At 40.4% G+C, this 25661-nt stretch overlaps 1 protein-coding gene across 8 annotated transcripts in view; it reads left to right on the top strand.

The window, feature by feature from the left end:
* Positions 1 to 25661, top strand: part of ITPR1 (inositol 1,4,5-trisphosphate receptor type 1) — a 318610-nt gene that overhangs the window by 197923 nt on the left and 95026 nt on the right. For 3 of the 8 annotated variants that reach the window (XM_072720366.1, XM_072720367.1, XM_072720364.1), the window contains 5 exons: positions 2720 to 2752; positions 10633 to 10668; positions 11830 to 11880; positions 17050 to 17182; positions 19383 to 19573. In XM_072720366.1, the coding sequence (XP_072576467.1) occupies positions 2720 to 2752; positions 10633 to 10668; positions 11830 to 11880; positions 17050 to 17182; positions 19383 to 19573 (444 nt within the window). The remainder of the gene's footprint in view (positions 1 to 2719; positions 2753 to 10632; positions 10669 to 11829; positions 11881 to 17049; positions 17183 to 19382; positions 19574 to 25661) is intronic. The other 5 variants (XM_072720371.1, XM_072720368.1, XM_072720365.1 and 2 more) reach the window with 2 other exon arrangements.

Here is a 25661-nt window from a genome sequence, read left to right as displayed (position 1 = left end):
AGGCAAACCAGTTGGCTTTAGTTGATAAAATAAATGAGGTGTTCTTTGGACTGGATGCTCAGGGCACAAGGGCAAGTGTGAGGTCATTTCCGTCTTCCTGGCCCAATTTTCCTATTAGTTGTCTTTTAAGTAGAATTTGTCCCATGACTAACACCCTCCTGGGATGTCCAGAATTGTTCTGCCTCTCTGCCTGGTCCTGAGTCTTCATGGCCATAGTCTGGTCTGGCATCCTTTTGTCCAGCCCTCTCTCCATACATGAGGCCATGGCGGAGAGCTGAAGTGACTTCCCAAGGTTACATGGCAAGTGTGTGACAGGATCAAGAAAGCCAGGGTCCTGAACGCCAGTGTACCGCCCTTTCCTCCCATCCCACAGGTGGTGTTCACCCTATCTGTGGGCCAAGTTTTCTTGTCTTCTAAGCCATAATCCTCAAAAATGATGAGACATAGATGTCTTTATTCATGTTTTCATTTAATATTTTGGATTGTCCAAGTCACAGATGAAATGAAAGCAGAGATCATTCTTTGTTATCCTGTTAAAAAATGTTGAAACGTTGGTGTGCTTGTATGGATCTACTTGTCTGGAAAGAAAAAAAAAAAACCATTGAGTACTACCACTCATACTACCAGATTGACTAAAGCATAGCAGAATCACTGTAAGACTGACTGAGGTTTTTTAAATGCTGTGCATACCCCATTGGTGTCTTAAAGTACATTTTTTGACTTCTCGTTAGGTGCCAGCTGCTATACTAAATATACGTCTTACCTTACATCAGGTCAGCCTCAGAGATAGCAATATTGTTACTATTTTATACATGGAGGAGAAAACTTAGGCTCAGAGAGGTTGAGAAACTTGCCTAAGGTCACACAGCTAATAATGGGGGAGCCAGGAATTCAAACTGGAACACCCTGACTTTAAAGTCCTTGCTCTTCTCCATTCTGTCACTGGTGATTGACACCATTTGAATGTTTTGAAGTCCACCCACAATTTTAATATTAAAGTTTTGATTGTTACTTCATTATGTAATGACATGGGGCAGTGGCCCTGACAGCACTGCACATAGCAAAATTTAAACATCTCATCTTCAGCTCAGTTGTGATGTCTTACCTAATTGAAAATAGTCTCCACTTAATGGCAAACTGGCTTTACAAATTGTGATTGTCCCAGGGTCATCCTCGACCTGTGGTTTTGTTCAGGTCCCAAAAGAAAGCATCAAGTCAGTAAGTAGCCAGCGATCTGTCCTCTTGCCTTGGTCAACTCTGAGAAGTGCCTGTCCAAGAACTATCACATATGATGCCAAGCTCAGGGCTGCTAGAAGAAGATTGTCACAAAAATTTCATCATGATCATTTAGGAATAAAAATATATATTATGTTTCTAAAATGTAGAGGACCAACAATGAATATTGTCTCATAGAGTGGTAAATATAAATATTAAAAATGATCACCAAAATAACAGTGAAATACGGTTTTGTATGAGGCTTACAATGTCTTGCTATCCTTTGTATTCAAAGTTAATAAACTTTAAAATTATATCAGGACTTTGCCACTACTCTTTGTGTGCAATGCCTACTAAACTCTGCTTTTAATCCACAAATTAGACCATGTCTTTATTTAAAAAAAATTAAAAATTCCCATAGCTAACCATCTCTAAAATTTAATGAATCTCTCTATAACTCAAAGAATATCAAAAGCCCTTAGACCCAGCTTGAAAAGAGAGCATAGTTATATGTTGTCTTCTCTGTGGTCTACTATAGGTTTTTTATTAGTGAAAGAGCTTTGGAAAGAAATTCAGAAGACAAGAATTAATATAAAAGAATATCTCAGAATTTATTTAAAATCTATTTTCTCTTCTAAATAGTTGTAGCTGTTTTACTACTACAGAGTTTTTACCTCAAGTAATGTCAGGTGTTTCTTTTCATACAAATTGGCAGTACCTGTTAATTACCAATGCTTCTTTTCTCTGTGTGAATAAAGTATTAGCACTTCCAGCTACCAAGATTTCTAATAAGGAACTTAAATTTGCAAATATACTATTAACAAAGCATAATAAAAATAATTTGAGGATTATCTCTCCCCTTTTAAACAAGCACAGTTGTGATTAATGCTCTAGTTTTTTTCTTTTTCTTGAACTTGATGGTAATCGTTTACTCGTTACTAATATCACTTGAGTTGGCTATAATCATCTTTGGGGGAAAATGTTTTTTTTAATCACCACTAGTACCAGGATTGGAGCTTTTGGTCTTAGGATATGTTGGTCATACTATTTACTGAAATTGAACCTTGTTCTCATTTAGCCCAGTCGCAGTTTGGACTCCAGATCCCCATTGAATGGTAAAATGAATCAAAAGAGAATTTTCTCCTAAGCTATGTTGATCCAACTGTAGTCTTTGGCTCCCCTCTCTCCACCCTCTTCCAAAAGACCATGGTTCTTGACTGGGTAATTTGCCCTCTGAACTCTGATAAGTGACCTTCGAGGTTTGATACCTGCCATGTACATAAGCCTGACAGCATCCTGCCCTCATCCTGAGCGGTGTGGTGCAGAGCAGGTGTCACCGTGAGCTGTGGTGGGTAGTACTCCAAATCCCTGCACCTCTTCAAGTGGTCCCCGTCTAGCGATGCTCCAACTTGGGAGACTCCGTGCTCAGACGAAATTTCTAACACTTCGCTTGCTGGTATTTCCTAACATTTCCTTCTTTTTCTCCCCTTTTTCTCTTTTCCAGCTCATTTCCATTGATGAATTGGATAATGCTGAGGTCCTAATTTCATTTTTTTTTAAATGTCCCATGGTGATGTTTCCATGACACCCTTCCAGTGAACACTGTGATCTGTCCCCTAGTCCCTGCAGTGTCCAGTATCTGACTTTGTGTAGTGTGCCTTCTGGGCATGAGCTGAGTCCTTTGTGTCTATGTTAGCATTTCCCATGAGTTTGTTTGCCATTTGTCCTTGGAGATCCCGTCTGCCTCTAGATAAAGATTTTCTAAACTGTGATAAGATTTCAATCATTCACTGTTTAGAATCTCAACTGAAATTGTGGTTGATGCTGGTCATTAACCTATCTCCGAAACTCAGTGTTGATATTTATAAAGAGCTTTTTCTATGTGCATGCAAAGCATCAATGCAAAAAGAAATAACTACATTGATATAGTTTGAAATTGGTAAAAAAACAAAAACAAAAAAACACTGTTCTCTTGGTCCACGTGTTGGAAGGTATTGAGTGTGAGGGATGATATAAAATATTATCAAAGTGCATTGTGAAAAAAAAATTTTTTAAAAAAATTGCATTGTGAATTCCAAAGTGCTCGTTGACACTGTCTAGCTGCAGGCCTACAATGGGATTAGGAGTATACTATATCCGTGGCTTTTCATCTGGGAAAATGATCTAGAGATCAGAAAATTAAAATGTCATCTGATAGTCTGTGCTTATGTATTCAAATTAGTTTTACTTATCCACAGTTATCCTGGGGATCAATGACTGGTCCTTTTATTTGGGATTTGGGGGCCTCTGAAATATTTTTTGTTTGGTGAATAATTTTCAGCGTTTCCTGCCATATACTTACTTTGCAATACATGTAATACAATTAAAGTATATAAATGAGGGAATTTAACTGCTTGGCAAATTGAGCATCCTGAAAAAAAATTATTAGACTTTAAAAAGTCTCTTTCCTGCTTTTCCTCTTCAAATAACTATTACTTCTTTTGATAGACCAAATAATACCTTACTTTGGGTGGGATAGAGCTATCAGATAGAATATGTTGTCTAGTCTAATATCTACCACCATCATCTCAAAAGCATTAAGAGATGGTTCAGATATACCTCGTGAGAGTTTGAATCACAGACATAAAACTGAATTTGGTTCAGTTCTCTCAGGTATGGAGCTCAGAGAGGTTAAGTGACTGGACTTAGCTTGCACAGCCAGATAGTGGCTAAACTAAAGCTAGCGCACTGCCAGCTCAGCTCCTCACTTGGTGTGCTTGCTGTTCGGCCACAGTAAACTCTGTAAGCATAGACTTTTCCTTTTATTAATCAGGCATGGATGGGGAGGAGGCCATGCCCTCTGGGATGAGTAGGTGAGAAAAGGTTGTACAGTAAAGACTGAATTAATGGCTTTAACTACAGTGATTTTTGCCATTTCCTGTCTCGTTCTTTCTCTTCCTGGTTATTTCTGTGCCAGAAAAATATCTGATGCTGAATTTGTGTGTTGGCACCTTTCATTACTCTTCTTTCTTTTTTTATGATAATTTATATGACAGAGAGAGAGAGAGTGTGTGCGCGTGCATAAGCAGGGGAAAAGGCAGAGGGAAAGGGAGAAGCAGACTCCCTGCTGAGCAGGGAGCCCAGGATCATGACCTGAGCCGAAGCCAGATGCTTAACCGACTGAGCCACCCAGGTGCCCTCATTACTCTTATTTCTACCAGGAGTTGTAAATACCTCACTGATTTGAACTTTTCCTCTGGAATACTGAAGTTGTGTTTCTATTTGCTTAAGTACAAATGAAGTCGGGAAAGGAACACCTTCGCTAATCGGAGTCTGCAATGTTATTAATATACTGTTTTGCGCCATAGTAATCAGTTGATGTGTTTGCTTGCTCAAGATAGAACTTGGGTCTCCTGGCTGGGAGTTTATTGCTTGCTTATGGAAAGATTCCACAGTTGGAGCAGGTGTGTTTATAATTATACTCTAGGAAATAGAATACTGTCTGTTTATAAAAGAAGAATGTTCTGGCAGCCACTTGGATTCTTTGAAAATTCCCTGAGGAAGCAACTGCGGATCCCCTCTTCGTTGTTGCCCCTGGCAACCGTCAGAACCCTGGGACACCAGCACTATGTCCCCAGTCCCGCAGGCTGTTGGATCTGGTCCTCTAAACAGAGATGGCTGATTGGCCTTTTTCATCAATGGCTGTTCTAGAAACTAAGCAGCTCCTGTGTTTTCTCCTCTACCAAGCTTTTTGTCAGCGTGTGCTGGTGGAAACCTGCAGTCCGCAGCTGGGTTTCAGCAGAAGTTTAATGAGAGTTCTTGCTGGCTCAGGATACAGGCAAAGCCTCACACCTAGCTTGCAAACCAGTGTTCAATTCTAAACATTGTGGGGAATCACCCCTGAAATAGTGTGAGGCATATATGGTGATCCCGTGAAACCCTGATTGGGGGAGGACCACTGCCTTTTGATGATAGAGGCCACTTGGGCATCTCAAGGAAGGAGATGTACTGTGAAAGACTCGTGAAAAAGCATAGCGCCTCCGTGTCTCTTGTCAGTGCTCTGAGAAATCAGGGTGAAATGAGGACAGAGTTCGGAGTCTCTGTAAGGAAAGGTCATGGTATGGAGCCCTCCTAGTTGTCTTCTAGGACAAAATTTCATTTGAAACCGGGAAGAGGAGGGTTTTTTCTTTTTTAATGTTTATAGCTTGATCAATTGCTATATATGTATACACACAAATCAAGATAGGAGATGTTTCCATCATCCCCAGAAGATTCCCATGTACTCACTTCTGGCTTTAAACAGATACCAATTAATGCTAAAGACATTCAATATATGACTAATATTTGAGTGCCTGTTACATTCCAGGCATGGTGTGAGGGGGTATGAATATGGTGGTGCCTCCAAGTAGACATAGCATTTGCCCTTCTGAAATTCACAGTTTTGTGGAGGAGTACAGCAGTACAAACTAATGTTCAGTGGCAGCTGTCAATCATGAGATTTGCTAGAATGGAGAAGTGCAGGGGGTTGAACACCTATAGTTTGGGAACTTCTGCCCGAACAGGAAAGTCAGGTAACAAGCACCAGGTGGATAGCATCAGCAGGTAATTGTGTGAATCACCTTTCTAAACTGTAAAGTGCTGTGCTCACGGAACAGATGATTTCAATCCAATACTCAAACCTGAGGTGGAGGTGGTAGGCAAAACAGTAATCCACCTCATTTTCATGTATGTGTCTGTTGAAGGGAATGGTATGTTTAGAAAGTATGTGCTCAGTGGGACATGCTGCATTTCTTCATGTCTAAGATATGATCCCCATTTAATCATTGTCACTTGGAACCATGAAATCTCCAGAGCCTCTGGTGTCAGCTAGCAACATGGCCTTCCTGCATTGCAACAGAAAAGCTAGAGTGGCATTCCCACTTGTTCAGGGTGGCTGCAGCCTGCTTAAAGTGAGCCCTCAATTTATCCCACCTTGAGGTGCTTCTGCAAGCAAAGTATGCTACTGATGGAGAATTTTGTAAAATTCGGGGGGGGGGGGGGTGGTGGTGGGGGAGAAAAGAAACACAAGAATTATTAAATTTCACCTTCAGGGGGCGTTCTCATGACATCCAACCCAGGCTAGAGGTGTCCTACTTTTTTACATTGCTGTGAACTGCTGGGTTGGGCACCTGCCAACATTCAGGCGGCAGTTACATAAGAGCTGCTTTTTTTCCTGGAATTTAGGCTCACTGCTGATGTGTGACCTTCAGCAGTAATTGCCAATAAATGCAGCGGGGCTGTTTACTGTTAGACACTAGCAACCATAGAGCAAGCAAGCTCCACTCAGAGCGCATAGAAGCTATTGCAGGAGGATTTGGGGGAGTTATGTGTGTGTGTGTTTTGATACTGAGATTATTACACAATGACTGAAATTGTATAGTTTAGTCAAGTTAGAATGTGTTTTTTAAAAATGAATTTTGCTATTAAGTTCCAATGAACGTGTTCTGTAAAGGTGAAACTACATCATTGGGACTAAATTTTTACTTCTTTGTTTCTAAAAACAAATGCCGTTAATAAAGGACATTGTGTTAGCAGATGTGAAGGTTTAAAATTGTTCTAAATGCTAGATCACATATTTTAACTCAATTTTCTTTAAAGCTTTCTCATCTCTTAAGGTGGGTTTGCAAAGGCTCAGGAAGGACGGGTCCCAGCAAACATATTTGCAAGTGTGTTCACTGTTGGCTGGTTGGTTGATTTCCCTCCTCTGAGGTTTTGAGTGGGTGAAAAGGAACTGGAGGCCGATTCAAGGGTACTGGAGTTCATTTGTTCCCTTTGATGTGCTGAATATGAGGGCTATAACATATTTGCATTTCTTGAACTGTATTCAGCTTCTGCTGGGGATGGTCCATGGAAGGAGACTTCCATCTTTCAAAGGAAAATTCTAGAAGCTCATGGTTAATGGAATGATTTATGTTGATGGCAGCAGAAGACAAAAGGTGTTTTTGTTTGTTTTCGGTTTTTTTACAAGGCTGTGGTCTGTGCTAGCCTGTTGGAGGCATACATGAAGTGTATGTAGGTATGTGAGTGGGTGCTGTTGTACATACACCGGAAATAGTAACTCTAGGAAGACTCAGATTTTTTTCTTTTCTTTTTTTTTTTTTTAAGATGAGAAGGTATGATTTCCTTTGTTTATAGTAGAAATTCATCCTTCAATAAAATGTTAAGTATGTTGGATATTACAAACAAGTGTGTCAGTTTCTTACAAACACATACCTGTCTACTATTAAAATACCATAGTTTTGGTGCCTTAATTTGTGGCTGCTTGGGATTCAGTGACTTGAGATTCATTTTGATTTTTTTAAAAATAATTTATTCATTAGAGACAGAGAGCAGAGACATAGGCAGAGGGAGAGGGAGGCCCCCCCATAGGGAGCCTGATGTGCAATTTGATCCCAGGACCCTGGGCCAAAAGCAGACACTCAACTGTTGAGCCACCCAGGGATCCCTTGAATTTCTATTTCAAAGATAGTTATTTGAAATCTTTTTCCTCTGGTTAGATTTGCTGACCTAATCTAAAAGCCCTGGGAAGACATAAGATCAGTGAAGAAATATGAAAAGGCAATAGAATACAGTCATGGGTTTCTAAGTTCAGTAACCACTCTCCATCATTTGCTGGTTGGGGGACTTTGCCTTGATTGGAGGTATCAGCGCCTGAATATAGTGACTGATCCTGGGACTAGGTAGGGAAAACAAGACTTGTCAAAAATCAGAAATGACCATTTTCTCAAAACATCCCTTTTTAATGTGTGGTCATTGAGGATGACCCTTCATGTAAAACAATTTAACTTGATAATAAAAATGTCCTGAGAAAATCACTTCATTCACTTATTAAACATTATGTTCTGGTTTTGGCATTATATATTTATGTAGCTATTATCTTATTTGAACAATGTAGCTAATTATAAATCTGCTTCTGTTTTTCAAAATTGCAGCTTAACTGCATGAAATAACCTCATCCTCAAGGAAATAGAGCTGAAATCCTCATAGGAGGAAGTACTGGTAAAGGCTGTCTTTTTTTTTTCTTTTTACCAAATTATATGCCAGATAAGGTTTGGCCTTTGCCATGCCTGAAATCATTTTATGTCCTAGCAAGTTGTATTATATTTAGGGAACTTGCTGTTAGATATTATGAAATGAAGTTTACTGAAAATATACAAAGCATTGTTTAATGTTTTAACTGGAAGAAATCCTACAGAATATCTGCTCCAATCTCCATGAACTACAGGTCAGAACGTGGAAGGCCAGAGAAGTTCAGTGCCTGGCTCAGGTTCACAAAGAACCAATGTCTAGATGAGCTTGTGGACACATGACCCTCTGTAGCACTCTTGGTTTTTCTTTTCTGTTTCATGAATGGATAGCGTTAAAAAAATTGTCCTTCCATTTAGTGATTCCTAAGGCTGCAAGGCATTCTCTGTTGCCTCAAAAGGCTTCATGAAATGTTCAAGGAAGAAATATAATTAATTTTAATTTAATTATTATTTTGGAAATTAATTTTAAAACAAGAATGACAGTAGTAGAGTGTATAATCATTAAACATTTCAGAAATCACTGGTGTCTAAGTGATTAAGAAATAGCCATATACTACCTATGGGTATTCTAAAAGTATTCAGTATACTTCTTTGAACAAAGAGATCTCAAACAAGAAAATTTTTAAAACAAAACCAAAACCAACCACTTCCAATTCAATCTTCATTTCCTTTAACTTTTGACTGGCAAAGGAGTAGGAGAGTAGCTCTCTGGTTTCCTACAGTAAACCCATGCCTATAATCTTTTTGTTCTAATCATATAGGATCAGTATAAAAGAATATGTTGTAGCCAGTGCAAATCGTAGAAGATAACATGTTTTTTCATTGGTATCTTTGACTGCTCTAAAATGCATGGGCCATTGCTTTAATTCTGCTTTTTCTTCTATGTCCCTTCTGTACTAAGAGAGATAGCAAATACGTTTGTACAGTTTTATTTTATTTTTTTAAGATTTTTTATTTATTTATTCATGGGAGACCCAGAGATAAGGCAGAGACACAGGCAGAGAGAGAATCAGGCTCCCTGCAAGGAGCCCAGTGTGGGACTCAATCCCGGATCCCGGGATCACGCCCTGAGCTGAAGGCAGACGCTCAACCACTGAGTCATCCAGGCGTCCCATATTTGTACAGTTAATTCTTTAGTCTAAAGCATATAGAATTTAAGAACAGAGTTGAAGCATATTCCTGGATTGTGATTTTATTTATGTCTTGAAAAGACCTATAACTGACTTCTGTTTTTATTTTCCTTGCCATACTGCAGTCTCTCCTGCCATTATATATCACCCCACTCCAACAGGAAGCTAAAGGATCTGGAGATAAATTTTTTCCCTGAGGCTAGTGGAGTTGTGCTCATGTCTGAAAATTCTTCTGTCCATAATTGAGTGAGCAGCCCTCCACGTATCCCCCACTATAAAGTAATCTTTGTACTTAAAGATATCTCCTGTATCTTTTCTTCATTTTACCTGTTGAGAAATAGAAAGCCAGAAAGAAACCATTAAGTTATATAATAACAGTTTTATATCAAGAACTTTTTTTTTCCATCTTGGATATCAAATCACCAAAGAGGTAGCATTGGGTTGGATTGAGATACCACCAGATTTCATAACTTCAGTCCTTCTGTGCTTTCAACGTCTGTACTGGCTCACCAGCCAACAGCCACACTCTGGCCTCAGTATGGATATGCTGTGTCTCTGGAGCACTGCTGAGCAAGGCCAAGGTCACTCACTTGCAGCGGGAGCCTTGGCCTCATTCCATATTCCCAGACTGTACCTTGAACTAGCCAGCCATGCCTGGTGCATGACTTTGGTGCAGGGAGGTCTGGGTAGGGTCTGGTGGCTACATCTGACATCAGTGAGTTCCCTGCCCCAAGCTCGTGCTCTCTGGAGGACAGAATCGTGGAGCTGTCTTTCACAAGCTTTGGGTCTCTGGGAAGGGGAGTGTACCTGAGGCCTCTGTTATTTTTACCCACCCGTTCTCTTTCTCCCTCTCTGCACCTTGGATATCCTTGGATATGTATATGATTGCTTTTTCTCTTTTGGTGGATGAACAAAACACAGGTGTGCAGTGGTTCTTCCTTTGGCATCCTTTTTTTTTTTTTTTTAAAGATATATTTCCTTCTTGGTCATTAGTTTCTTTCCCTATTTTAAATTCATTTCCCTATCTCAGGGCAATTGTTTTTTCCAACATGATTACATTTAGTGCAGTTTAAAAGAGAAAGTATCTCCCCACCTCAATTGCTCAAGACCTGGTATAGCCATGTCACCTCATCTTTGATCTTGCTTTCTGTGTTTTGTCCTTGAGTGTTGGTCTCTGGACTCTTTGTCACCCACGAGAATGAAGTGCCATAACTAACATGCTTTGTTTTACTCCCAACTAGCTCCCACAAGCTCCGGATTCTGAGAACTCCACAGAGGTGTGTGTTGTTCACCTATATTTGCAGTGACAGCAAATATGGGTGCTTCTCAGTTGTCCTTGTTGAGTGTCTGAGCTGTCGTGGTGAAATTTCTGTCCGGGTGGTAGGTGCAGGAGGGAAGTCTTCTGGCTGGGCTGGGAACTGATGGTTTCTGTAATTGAGCTGGCTCTCAGTGTAGAAAAAAAAAGTTCTGAATTGCTGGAACTAAACCAGAGTGTCCCTCCAGGTGAGATGTGCCTCTCTGAAGGTCTTCAGACAAAACTGTCAGTCTTGAAATGTTCAGTTGAGAAACTGGAATGTCAAGACCTTTTTGTTAGACAAAATAGACTCTGGGTTCTTTGCAGAGATGATGCATATTTGAAGTTCTGGATATTAATGCATAGTTGTGGTGAATGCTGTTAATAAAGTCATAGTTTGACACTGCATGCTTTCTGTTCTTCCTATTGCTAACTAAACTCATAAAATAAAGGACTAGAATTAATTACTGCCTCTAAGCTTTTTGGAGAGACCTATTTCTAAGTATCGAAATTTGCTTTCAGAAGCTATTCTAAAATCACAGTAGGGTAAAGCATGAATAAAAGTGTATTTCATTTGAGAAAAGTCTAATGAAAATCTTAAAAATGAAACCAACAGATTATCAAATAGCTGAGTTGCAATGTGGTTGCTTTATAATGATCAGCGTCTAATATGGTAATCAGAGTTCTTCACTGTTAGCTTGGATTAGAATGCTGTGTACCAGTGGGTTGAGGAGAGCTGAGGTGCCATATATGTGTCTGCTCAGAAGTGTATATGCATTGATGTTCTGGTGCATGTGCTATGCAATTATGCATGTATGAATTGTGAGGATTTGCCCTCTTGGTGTCTTGCATTATAACCCTTTTTGGGCTCATGTAAAAGTACATAATATAGCATATGACCAAAAAGTCATCAACCTGGTCATTTAAATAGTACATTAAGGTTGGGGACAGAACAGTTGTTAAGCAGTATTCAAAGTAATTGAGCATTTAGAATGTATCCGGAGAAGAATTTTAAAAGGCTTATAATCCTTTTGTGTAACTCTTTGCTCAGTATGAGCTCTTGGTGTATTTTATTTGTGACTGATACTGAAGATGGTCCTGTCTGCCTAGTGTTGTACTTAAAATGGAATTTCTGCATGCTTAGCAGGAGCTTGAACCGAGCCCCCCCCTGAGGCAACTGGAAGACCATAAAAGGGTACGTAGTCTTGGATATTGGGAGCTAATGGCCATAACACCTCCCTCAGCCATGTGCTGTAACTTAAAGACAGCTTTTGTTGGTGTTGATATTGTTAAAGCACTAACCACAGCCATTTGTATCAGTGAGGCTAACTGGTGAGTTTCCCTATTATCTACCCCTGTAGGCCCTATAGGGCCAATGCCCGAATGATGACCAGTAAGATTTTCATGACCTCTCTTCTTTTTATGTAGTGGCTTTCTAGTTAAATGAAGTCTTAAAAAAAATTTTTTTCTGTAAGTCACTGATCATCATTATGATTAACTTACAATAAGTAAAAAAAGTATAATGAAAAAGTTCATAATTATGCTACTGAGCTATAAAAGCAGCTAATGATAAAATATTTCCCCTGCTCACTTTTTACACAGGTATGAATGTGTGCCAACGAACATTTTTATTGTCCTTAGGGTTATTCTATGTGTACAACTTCTGTACCTTGCTTTTGTCATTTGATATTATATATGATTTTCTTTGAAAGTCTGAAAGTTAATAACTGTCCAAAGTTCCACAAATGAACGAGTGCTTTTGTATTATTTTCCTGATGAGGAAATGAAGAAATGAAAACATTTCTTTGGGTAGATTTTTAGAAGGGGCATTCTTAGGCCAAAGGATAGATACTTTCTTTAGATGCTCATTCTGCATTGCCAAACCATTTTCTACAAGGCTTACATACATCATTAGCATGCTGACCAATTCATATTACTCATTTTTGGAAGATAATCAGATACCCTGGATTTCTGAGTACTTATCATATGCCAGTAACTGTGCTAAGATTTTTACATGTGTTAACTCATCAGTTTAATTTTTATTAATGCTGACATTGGCCCAATGACAGCCATTTCACTTCATCCCCATTCACACATTAGGAAACTGAGACCCAGGAAGATGAGGCACTTTACTCAAGGTCATGGGGTTTAGAACATGGGCAGTTATAGCAAAGACTGCCTTAGAATTGTGGTCATCAGTGTCCTGGAAGATTTATGCCTGAGATAAATGGGTGGCCTGATGCACCTTTGTTCTGCTCATATGCTCCAGCCCCTGCTTAATCCCACCACATCCCAAATTCTTTGCATTCTTCTGGGATTGTAATTTCTCAGGCTATGACCATTTAGCCTTTTCCTCTAGCATCCTGGATCTCTTTACAGTTAGTTGACCAAGGGCCCATTGCACTCCTGTGTTTTCCATCCATGCCTGTCCTGTAAGAATTACCCCGGGCCTTTGAGGTAGCTGGTAAAGATGCAGAGCCAATCCCTCATGCCCTAAATTCCCAGGGGACACAGTATTGAATGCTAACTAAGGGTGTAACCTTTGGAATTAGGAACAGGTTCAAGTCTCAGTTTGCCAAACCCTAGCTTTGTGATTTGGGGCAAGTTATTTATCCTCCCTGTACCTCAGTTTCTTCTGCTGTAAAATAGGGGTACTAATAGTCTCTGCCCCTTAGGACTGTCCTACTGAGCTGTGCACATGAAGCACTTAGTACAGTGGCTACAATATGACAAAGGATATTAACTCTTATAGTGTAGTTACCTTGCAGACCAAAATGCTTCAATGATTAGGTAGACAATAGTAGCAAAAGGAAGGTATTTTTAAATTGAGGTGCGACCTTAGTGCTGACTAAAGTGTGAAGGGCTCACCACTCATGTGAGAGGGTGATCTTTCCTGCAGCACATGATTTTTAAGTGGCTGGAACCTAGGAAAGCTAAAAGGTCATTTTTTCTCTCCTGTGCCTATGTGGCCATATTAACTCCTTAGTGCCCTGTTCAACACTTGGCTCTATTCCTACATGTTTGAACCAAACTGCAAGATAGGAACTTGGTTTCATTACTCTGTATCACTGATCTACCATTTTCACTGTTCTAAAATGACACTTACTACAAAAGAAACTCTTGGCCTTTGCCTTTTTCAGTCTTAGGTAATAATGTGTGTATGGAATGTCTTACCAGAGACAAATATCTGATATCTGGTTGCATACTAGGGGTGTAAACTTCTGGGGAAAAATTAGTGTTATTGTTTAAAAAGAGTTGCATGGCCAAATGTTAAAACTGAAGTAGTGACGTTATTTGAGTCATCTTTTTTTTTTTTTTCTTCCCTTTTCTGCAATCAGGTACTCTGTGAAGAGTTTTGTGTTCTTGAGTAATTTATATCATGATGATTAGGAAGGCTTTTTTCTGTAGTTTTAATTTTTCCTAAATTAAACCACTGGCTCAGAAAACAGAATTTTTCTTAAACCTAAGTTTTTACACTAGGGATTTGCATAACTTTTTATAATGTTGTCCATTTTCTTTATCCCTTTTCCCCTAAAATTATCAGTCTTTATTCCTTCAGAAAAGGAATAAATCTCAACTTGTTTAAAAAAAAAAAAAGGCAAATCCCACATGCTCTGTGGTTTTTTTTCCCTTGCAGCTTAAACTTTTTTGTGTGTATGGAGAAAGGTGAGATGAATATGTGCCAAAAACCTTATAATTAAGGGTGGGGGGAGAAGTTTGTAGGGTGGAATGTATGTGTGTGTGTTTTTCCATAATTAGCACATTTCATGATATTCTCTTATGGGGGAAAATGTACCATTTGATGCATCAGTTGCTATGGTAACTGCTAGGGTTTTTCTGTGGAAGAAGAGACAAAATGGTAATGTAAGATCCCTTTGTAACTTCACTTGGCATCCAGGCTGCATAAATGTGAAGTTCCTGTTCCTGGAGTCCACGTGTTCCCAGATGGCATGTGTTCCTTTCTTTACCTCCCGCTTGCTTGATTGCAAACTGACCATAGTCGTGCCAATTACCCTCAAGCTCAGGAGTGGGAAATCTGAGTTGTTCCTGCCTGAGGTGGAATTGTAGTGTGAAGGCTACAACTGAGACTTTCTTAAAGATGCATGTTGGTTGGTTGGTCATGGTCACCCTGACTTTGACTTGACCATTCAAACCCTATGATCTTCCTTCCATATGCTTGCCAGGATGGCTACATTGGTTGTCTTCTGTGGTTGCAGCTTGTAGGTCTCAATCCAGCCATCTACCTCTCAAACAGTTGTTCTTGTGATGCCCAGAGGGATCCAGTTAGAGAATTAGGATGGTTTACTGCCAACCATTCCCTTTTGTGGGAATTCAAAGACTGTATGTTTTGAAAGAAAATCAAACTGATACATCATTATGTTGAAAAAAGGAAATCATATTCAATCTCCTGTTACATTCAGCATGGAGGTAACCTTTTCTTTCTCCTTTTTTGTTCTGAGTAGGCTTCTGTGAATGATCCTCTGAGATTTGTATTTCTCTTATGAAGTCAGCCTTTCAAATCACCATGCTCTCTTTCAGTGACTGCTTTGGAGGGCATCAATGTGTTTATACTGGTGCTAGAGATGTAAACACCAGCAAAGCTATATCTTTATAACAAAGTATGATTTTCTAAGCCATTAAAGAATATTGTACCAAATGCAGCCTATTTAAAAAGTATGTGAAAACCTCATAAATAATTTCCTCATTGGGAACATTCTTGGAATTTCGTATTTACAGTCAGTCAAGATGGGCAGCAAGTCTCATGAGCTAATAGAAGCACCGTCCTTTGCTGAACTACAATGAGAGACATATTTATGGGTGGGATGGAGAGAAGAAAATAGAGGTTTCTTCATTTCCTGAACTTTGAGTTAAAAATCAGTACTGTCCACCCTCCACCCCTCCACCCCCATTTATCCCATCCCACTCTGTCCTTGGAGTCTTTGACCAGCAGCATGAATTAAGAAAGTAGAAAAACTTGGCAGTATAGTCCTGGGACCTTCCATGATTTTGATGCTTAACTAAGGAGTTTTCTACCTTTCTTCTTTGTTCCCTGGTCCCATGTCCCCCTGGCACTCTCAGGGCCCTTCTTGCCCTCCTGTCTGCTCCCTCCCATCTTGTTTTGCAGACACCCCACTTGAAGTCTCCAGACCTATTCTTGGAGCTTATTAACAAATCACTTTAAATTCTACTGACTCGTGTTACCGTTACATATCTCTTCAGAAGAACTCTTGAGCCTCTATTTTAGACACCTGCTATATTTCAGCACCCCTTCTCTCTGCTAGACTTCTCACTCACCTCTGCTGATGATTTGCCAGAGGAACTCCATGCCTTACTACTTTGTCTCTGGGAAAGAGTCTGGGGGGAGAACCATACAGCTTCTAACTTTCAGAAACTTCCAGACTGGGAGATGGTCTGGGAGTCACTTAGCAGGACCAAACATAGAACAGTGCTGAAAATAAATCCTGCTGCTTTGTGCTACTTTGCTAATGTCCCTAGTATTAGAGAACAAATCACAGTTTTATTTATTTTTTTGGTTGGAGTTGTGGGAAAGAGTTGTTATGTCTTCTGTCCAAGATTCCTTTGATAGTTATATTTTCTTAAACATTGTCTTACGGAAATGTTCAAATATATACAAAAAGAATCAGAAGAGTTTTGAGAACCCAAGAACCCACATTCCTAACTCAGCTTCAACAACTATCAACTCATGGCCACTCTTGTCTCACCTGTATCTCTACCTATTTCCCTCCCTTACTATTTCAAAGCAAATGTCAAATTCATTTCATTCACAGTACTTATTTATTGATTGGCATGTCTAATATCTGCCGCTACTTCATTTTCTATAGCATATTTTCTTCACCACTTGGCCCATTTAACTATTTCTATAAGAAAGGCTTACTTTCTCAGCTCATTATATCATTATGCAGTATTACTTTTATATCTTAATATTTTCTTACAATCTTGAGAATAAATCCTGTGCCTGGGGTAACATTTTTATATTGCTATATGAAAGGTGACCTGTAAAGTTTTCATTTTGTATGAGTTTTATTGGCAGGCCCCAAAGGGACTTTTTTGTTTTTGTTATTGTTAGTTGCCCTTCAAAATTAATGTTCTGTATTTATCACCATGAGGGAGAGTACTTGAGATATTTAATATTCTAGATTGCTTTTTTTTTAATGATGTGCTTTCCTGAGAAAATATTGAAGAAGTTAACTTCATAGTTTCCAAGTGCTTTTATTAATAATTTATTTTTTCATTGAGTGAAACTGAGCCAATTATAACTGAGTACCCCCGTGTTTTTTTTAGTATTAGTAGCTCAGTTATGCATTAAATTCAGACCTGATTTCATTATCCTGTTTGAATTAAGGGTGAGGCGCTCAGGCAAATTTTGGTCAACCGTTACTATGGAAACATCAGACCTTCAGGAAGAAGAGAAAGCCTTACCAGCTTTGGCAATGGCCCGCTGTCACCAGGAGGACCCAGCAAGCCTGGGGGAGGAGGTAGGCTGTGTGGTGTGCTAATTAGCTGCACGTGTGAATTGAGTGTGTCACATGAGAGCTACATATTTCTCCTTAACAGGTTGAAACTAACAGATGAATTTGGGTGGCAAGTGTGTTTTCTAGCAACTTGTTTTGTCTTTGGTCTACCATCAAAGTGATCTCTAAAAATATTTCCCTGCAATTAGATTTTGGCTAAGTATTTTGCCCCTCTTTCCAGTACAGCAACCCTCTGGGTAATTTTTGAATGACTCAAGAAAATTGATTTTACTGCCCATTTTCTTGTGGTCACAAGGATTCATTCTTTTCATTAAATAAAAATGATGTTAGTAGTGAGGATGGTGAAAGCTACCATTTATTGTACACCTACTGAGTGCCAAGGGCTCTCCCAAGCATTTGACATTCTTGTTTGCTCCTCCAAGTACCCCACCCCATTATATGGCAGGTACTGTTATCTTTCTTAACGGAAAAAAGTGGAAGCTTGTTAATGACTGGTCTGTAATTTGAACCTCAATATATCTAATTCTGATTATGCTGTATTCCTCCCAAACTCATAAGGGAGTTAACATATTTTAAAAAAAAAACTATATAGAATTGTTTAAGAAAAACTCCTCAAAGGGATCACAGAACGTAAACACAGTTACAGGCAAAAGTTGCAAGAACATTAAACTCAACTGTAGGTGTGGGTTTTGGTTTTAAGGGGGCCAGGAGCTCAGTGCTCTCTTGAAGCACAAATATGAGTTGTCTGATTCCTTGTCTATAATGATGACTGTTACACACTATAGGCTTGAGGGGCATTCTGTAGGTAGCACCAAAATACTCAGTGATTAATAAAGTTATCCTAGCAATTTCTGGGAAGGCATCTTGGCATTTCTCACCAAATGAAGTGTATTTGCTCACTTCATGGGACTCTATAGCTTCAGTGAAGATATAGTTATTAGAACGTCCCAGGAAGAGGGACCTTAGCATTTCATCTGAAAGTTCTCATGCAGAAGTTCCTCGCATAACACCTCAAACGTATTTCTCTTTACTTTTGTAGTGGGGTCATTCCACAAATATGGGAGGCCTATGGGAGGCCTTATGAGGGCATTTTAGAAATGCATCAGGGATGGTTTCTGCTTTAAAAAGCTGTAAGAGAGAAGAGACACAGCCCAATTTCTGCTCTGCACTATGGATATAATAGATCTAGATAGTCAAGAAAAGCAGTGTAAAGGAGGTGGCATTTGAATTGAGGTCTGTGGGGAAGGACTGGTAGATGATTTCTTCTTTTTGAAATCGATCAACCCATGTCCCCGTATACATTAACGTTTCAGTTATTGCCAATAATAATGCAAGGCAAGTTCACATGTAGGCACTTTCTAAACACAGTTGGAATGCATTCCACTAAAATGACATAGGCCCTGTCTTAAGTTTATTCATGTCATCTAAAGCTCAGTGGGGATGGGAACTTCATCTGTTTTCTTCAGTCTCTAGTGCCAGCTCTTGGTTCCATGCCAAGCACTGAGTAACAATTTATTGAATGAATGAGTGAATAAACGAACAAACAAACAAATAAATTATGTGAAAGGTTGAGTTTGGGTTTGTTAGAAACAGGGTTAAAATCATTGTTATGGGCTATATTTTCTTAGGAGTATTCTAAGACATGTATAAGATTGGTTTGTCTCTTGAACTCAAAGTTTTTTTTTTTAATTTTTATTTATTTATGATAGTCACAGAGAGAGAGAGAGAGAGGCAGAGATACAGGCAGAGGGAGAAGCAGGCTCCATGCACCGGGAGCCTGACGTGGGATTCGATCCTGGGTCTCCAGGATCGCGTCCTGGGCCAAAGGCAGGCACCAAACCGCTGCGCCACCCAGGGATCCCCAAAGTTTTTTTTTTAATAATTCTGCATCAAGTCATTGTATTTTAATGTCAGGGAGTCTTGGCTGGATGGCTTTAGGTCTCTTGCTAGAAATCTGTCATTCTTTATCTTACCTGCCTGAGTCTATACACTATCTCTGTTACTTACAAACTGGATATCTTCCTTGAAGACAAGTGACTTCATCTGTTTCCTAATAATTAGTACTTTCCTTGTGGGGTTTTTAAGAAGTTTAAAAGAGATAATACTAACAATAAAATATTTAGTGCATTGAGTGTTGGTACATAGTAAGTATGCAATACATACTCTGCTTATGGTTAAAAAAAACAATGTTCCATCTTCCTAGGAGGAGGCTCTGGGTCCAGCTCCACGAGCAGGGGTGAGATGAGCCTGGCTGAGGTTCAGTGCCACCTCGACAAGGAGGGTGCCTCCAATCTGGTCATTGACCTCATAATGAATGCATCCAGTGACCGAGTGTTTCATGAAAGCATTCTCCTGGCCATCGCCCTCCTGGAAGGTGGCAACACCACCATACAGGTAAGAAGGCAGCTTGCTGCTGTGTGGCATCCCTACTGAGCAGGAAGAGAATCTAAGACCCAGGCACCTGGGTAGTGCCAAGGCTCTTCTATGATGGACAGCTCATTCTTAGAGCACAAAATTCTGTTCTTATGAAAAGCAAATTCTACCAGTATTTTCCTTGGTTATTCAGTCATAATTCAGACTTGGTTTCAAAATATGAGTTACATTTAAAAATTGATAAACTGCTGAGGATGTGCAAAGAAAATTGGTCCAAGATCTGGGGCATGGTAGGAAGTCCATATATGTTTGTTCAATGAGTGATTGAATGAAGTGTATTTATAGTTTTTATCCAAGATCCTACATAATCCCATCAGTAGATGTCCAAAAAGGATTTTGGGTTGTCTGTACTGTTTAGATTTAATTTTTCTATCAATAGACACTGCAGCTGTTGCTAGCTATAAATTTCTGTACCTTTCAAGTGAAAAGTTCAGTAAAACCATTTGAACTAATAACATCAATTTGAACTAATAGGAGAAAGTCAAGTTAGGTCAGTCAGAGATGTGTAGATGATTTTTTGGCAGCTGGATATGATATATGTTTTAAAAGAGTAATAAATACTTGAAAGAATTCTTGATAGAAGTCCTTAGTGAAGTAATTTTAATGAATTTAATAATTACATATTAATAATTTTCATGTCAAAATGGCAATTAAAATTATTTCTTTAAATATCTTATTATCCCCTTCTTCATGTAGCCTTCCTTCTCTGTTGGCTTTTGAATAAGGGTTTACTTAGCTGTGTGTGTGTGTTTGTGTGTACACATACATACTGATAACTCCTTTATCGAGATATAATTAATATACCATAAACTTCATCCTTATGTGTATGTCTGATCTTGAGTCTGAACTTAATTCAGAGTCCAGGTTAATGGAGTCTTGGTTCTTAGTACAAACTAGAAAGGGAAGTGGCTTGCTGAGGATAGGTTCGCCCCAAGCCAGGTTGCATTCTCACTGCTCACTCTCCCAAATGCCCTGCCCTTGCACAAGCTGCACACCCACCTGTGACAGTCCTGTCTTCTCACATTCCCTTCCCAGCTTGCCCTAACACACACTTTCACTATTAGGTAGGGCTGTAAGTAGAGATTTGAACCAGTGGCAGAGTCCACTGCGTGCCTGAATATTCACATTGGCACCAGAGTTGTGACACACTGGGATTGCTGTTTGATTTTGTCACATGCGAGTCTGACCGTGAGCGTGGGTGGGTCCTGTGGTCCTTCTCATCATTAGGATGTGGCCCACCCACTGCCGTGTCAGACTGGAAGCAGTGCTCAAATCCTCCTTGTCTTTCAACCACATGATTTCCAGTAACTAGATCCTTTGAATTAAACATTTATTGAGCACTTTGTGGGTACACAGTGCTTTAGTAGAGACTAAGGCTGTGGTTTCTAGACCCTGGAGCCAGATGGTCTATGAGAATTTTCTTCAGGCATAGTCAAGTATGAAAAATGAAGGCAGTGTGTGAGTTTTTCATAAATTAAATTGTATTCAATTTGAAAGACCATCTTACCATTTTATTTCTGATATTATATCCTCTTCAGTGTCTATACTTTAATGAAAATATTTGAATATTGGATGACAGTTTTTTTTCTTGACTATTGACTAAAGAAGTTGGAAACCCTAGGTTATTCCTTCCCCTTCCTAGTTTTCTTTCAAAGCTTTACTAATTAGAGAAATCCTAGAATCCTAGAAGCTCAGTCTTTAAGAAATTGAAAACTCTAGCAAGGATACAAGAATGCAAACAAATACACATAGGAAGCTCTGTCTCAAGGATAGTGGTAATACCATCCAAAAGGTAAGAATGATAATGTGGACCCTCCAAGGAAGAAGTAACAACATCTATGTGAGGAGTCGGGAAGGTTTTTTGATGAGCTTGGCTTTGAAGGATGGCTGCAAATCTAAAAGGCGGAAACTGGGTGTGGAGCTGGGGCATGGAGTGGCTATTGTGCCACTTGGGAGAGAAGAGGAGGCCCAGAGAGCAGGAACTGTGGTGGTGCTGATAGAACAGGGACTGGATCCCTCTGACTGAGCAGAACTGGCATAGGGTGGTAAATGGGGGCTGGCAGCGGGAGAGTTTGTATGCAATAGCAGGGCAGCCCTTCACAGGGCCTTGGAGCTGCATGTTAGGACTATAAATCTGACAGTGTAGGACAGATGAGTTGAGGAAAGCAGGGTCCAGAGGAGGCAGCCCAATAATTAAAAAGCTAATTAGCAGTAATTTGGGGGAGAGCTAATGAGAACCTAAACTGAAAATAATTCTATGATAAAATTGGTCATAACTTGGGAGAGAATATTTTCTAGGAGGGGCACAGGGGAACATTTGAGGTGCTGGAGATATTTACAATTACATGAGTACACACCTGTTTCAAAGTCCGTGACCATACAGTTAAAATAAGTTTATTGTACATAAGTTATACCTCAGTAGAAAAGGAACGATGAAGAGAAAAACCTAGTGGGGCAAAAGGGCTAGGGACAGGATATCACGAGTGCTGACTCTCTAATGCTCCCTGCTTGAGGTGGGAGCCTACACTCATTGATAGTTGGTAAATGTTGCCCAAAATGGCACCTAAAGGGATGTTGGAGATGAGAAGGTCAGAGGTCCCAGTTGGCTCTTAGAGGCTTCAAAGAGTCTGGATGACAAGATGCATGAAGGCACCATTAATTAAGGAATAATGAAGCATGGAAAGGGCTTGCGGGGGCTGAGGGCCGCCGGCGCTGAGGTGGGCTGGCAAGATGAAGTCTGAGGTTCTGGCAGGATGCCGTGTTTTTCACAGTGTACCCCTGATGGCAATGGCAAAGCACACAGAAGCTGTTTTTCCTTCAAGTTCTTTATCTTGTAAAGTAATTATGAATATTAGTTTCATGTTTTCACACATTTATTACTCATATGCTCAGGCTCCAGATGAAATGCCATGATAGAGCTCCAGTAGTTCAGCCTCTCAGGGAGCGGAGATGTTTTCTCTTAAGGCAGCCAGCGTGCTCATGAGTGGGTGAGCCAGGATGGGAGGGCATAGCGCTGAGGGCATGCATGCTCGCTCTTTCTTCCTCCCTCTCCCTGTCCTCCCCCACCCCCCTTCTGTGACCTCAGAGGGTGGAGGAGAAATTAGCCCACCGCTTCAGTAGAGACCTGTGGTTCCAGGAAAATTCATTCTAGCCCAGAGTTGACTTGCCAGATCTCCCTTGGCCCCGAGCTTCTCTTTCTCTGGAGAAAATGATGTGGAACTCGGTTGTGTGTGGAGCCAGTTAAGGACAGGAACCTTGAAGCCCCAGGGGGAGTGATGTAAAATTTCATCCTGCTTTAGAGGAGCTGGTTTGAAGTAGTACGTGACCAGCTGGGAAGTTAGTCTGAGTGGGGTTAAAACTGCCATTGTGACTATTAATGATTGCTGAAATGCTATAATCCATTAAAGGCAGGGTCAGTTCCAGCCGGAATTCCGTGCTTATTATCACTTCCTGTTCAGATTGTCATGTTATGGCCTCAGGAAGGGAAATTGGTCTGAGGTCAGGTGGGCTTCCATAGATTAATATTTTTCAGTGACAGGCCATAGAAAGGGTGATCACAGGAGAGCATGGAGGGCTACAGAGTTCCGGAACTGCATGTTGCCTATGCGGGTAGAGGGCCGCAGAAGGACCCTTATGCTTAGAAGCACTTCATAACAGGATTTGGGATGTGTTTCACCCAAAGAAGGAGAATGAGACCCACCTTCCAGTCTGGGTCTGTATGGGATTAAGGAAGTTATTCCTGGGTTTCTGTTCCTGTATCTATCAAGTATGAAACATAAGAATATGAACCCTTGGGATCCTTGTCACTATGAGTCAGAACCTTTAAACAGTTATTAGGTATTTTCCCAGGAATTCCTGGAACCTAGTAGTGATGGTTGGCTGGTTCCATTTCTGAAGTTTCCTTGGCTTATGAAAACAATTATTAAAAATATGGTTGGACAAACTCCAGGTGAGCCATACAGTGGCATACTATTCAGCAATTAAAAAGTACAAACTATTGATAAATGCAATAACTTGAATGCATCTCAAGAGCATTACACTGAGTGAAAGGAGCCCACCTTAAAAGGAGACATCCTATATGGTTCTAATTATATGACATTCTCAAAAGGACAAGACTGTAGTGATAAAGGACAGATCAGTGTTTGCCAGGATTAGGAGTGAGGGGACAATATGACTCTAAAGAGCACAAGGGAGATTTTTGTGTGACGACTCTGTTGTGTGTCCTGCTTTTCGGTGGTGGCCACATGAGTCTATCCATTTGTGAAAGTTTGTGGAACTGTATACCAAAGAAGGTCAGTGTTACTGCATGATCATTTTAAAAATTAATGAAAGTAAAAACCGTAATGATGATGATAATGGCCGGGTGAGTGTTTGTTATGAGCCAGGAACTATGCTCCAGCATCTATCGCATATCATTTCATTTAATCCCCACACTCCCTAGAAGAGGCAGGTGCCATAATTTCCCCTTTTTACAGAAGAGGAAACTAAAATGAAAAATTATTTTTTTTAAAGATTTTATTTATTTATCCATGAGCAACACAGAGAGAGGCAGAGATACAGGCAGAGGGAGAAGCAGGCTCCAAGCAGGGAGCTAACGCGGGACTCGATCCCAGGTCCCCACGACCACGCCCCGGGCCAAAGGCAGCACTAAACCGCTGAGCCACCCAGGCTGCCCTAAAATGAAAAATTATTAAGGAACTTGCCCAAAATCATACAGAGTAAGTAACAGACCTAAGAGTTGAACCAGGGCAGCTTGGCTTTTACAAATGCCTCTTTGCCTGTGATGGCTTCATTCTGAGGAATGATGGTAAAGATCCGAGGAAGAACAGTAGGTGCTTTATAAAGAAAGATGACTGGAACTGGAGGGTATTATGCTGAGTGAAATAAGTCAATCGGAGAAGGACAGTGTATGTTCTCATTCATTTGGGGAATATAAATAATAGTGAAAGGGAATATAAAGGAAGGGAAAAGAAATGTTGGGAAATATCAGGAAGGGAGACAGAACATAAAGACTCCTAACTCGGGGAAACGAACTAGGGGTGGTGGAAGGGGAGGAGGGCGGGTGTTGGAGGGGAATGGGTGACGGGCACTGAGGTAGACACTTGACGGGATGAGCACTGGGTGTTTTTCTGTATGTTGGTAAATTGAACACCAATAAAAATTAATTAAAAAAAAAAAAAAAAGAAAGATGACTTGCTCCTTCCTACAAGGTCAGTCTTTGCCATCTTTAGAGACAGAGGCATAGGTGGGCCAGGGATGGGAGCTGTGCTGGGCACGCATGACCCCCATTGTAGCAAGGAAGAAACTGAAGTTCCGTGGGGGTTCTACAGAAATAGACTTACTAGCATGTGCCTCTTGTCTCTTCTTGCCCCCTGTTTTAGTTCTTTTGTTTAGCAGCGCCCTCTAAATTTAGTGGCTTAAAGCAGTGGTTATTCTGGCACCTGTCACAATTCTGTGGGCTTGGGCTCAGCTGGGTGGTTCTTCCCCTCCATGTGATCTTGGCATTGGCTCGATGTGGTAGTCGGCTCTGCTGGGCACTCATGTAGCTGTGGCACTTGGTGCTGGTTCTCAGCTGGGAGCTCATTGGGGGCTGTCACTGGGACTGCCTTGGTTCTCCTCCATGTGGCCTTTCCATGTCATTTGGAATTTGTAGAGCACAGTGGCTGGGTTCGAAGCAGTGTTTCAAGAAGCAGAAAGTGGAAGCTACAAATCCTTTTAAGCCCTGAGCTCAGGGGGATTCCTAGAATGTCACTTCTGCCTTGTCCTCAGGGCAAGGGAAGAAAAAGCATCTCTGGTTGAGAGGAGGGCATGTACATAAAAGGAGGGAGGGTGGGCACGTTTGGAGACTGGCTCTGCCCCCTGCCGTTATAATTGAGCACCTACCATGGGCCATTCCAACCCCTGAGTTGGGTGCTAAAGTTTCAAAAAGAGGGAGACACCATTGTATGCCATAGAGGAGCTTTGTTCTCCCTGGAAATTCACTTCCATCTTGCAGAAATGACAACTCAACTTCTTCCCCTTCAGGGTGATCTGTGAATATTCAACCCAT

The sequence above is a fragment of the Vulpes vulpes genome, chromosome 9 (assembly GCF_048418805.1).
Source record: "Vulpes vulpes isolate BD-2025 chromosome 9, VulVul3, whole genome shotgun sequence".
Lineage (NCBI taxonomy): Eukaryota > Metazoa > Chordata > Mammalia > Carnivora > Canidae > Vulpes > Vulpes vulpes.
This window is presented reverse-complemented; position numbering and strand designations above follow the sequence as displayed.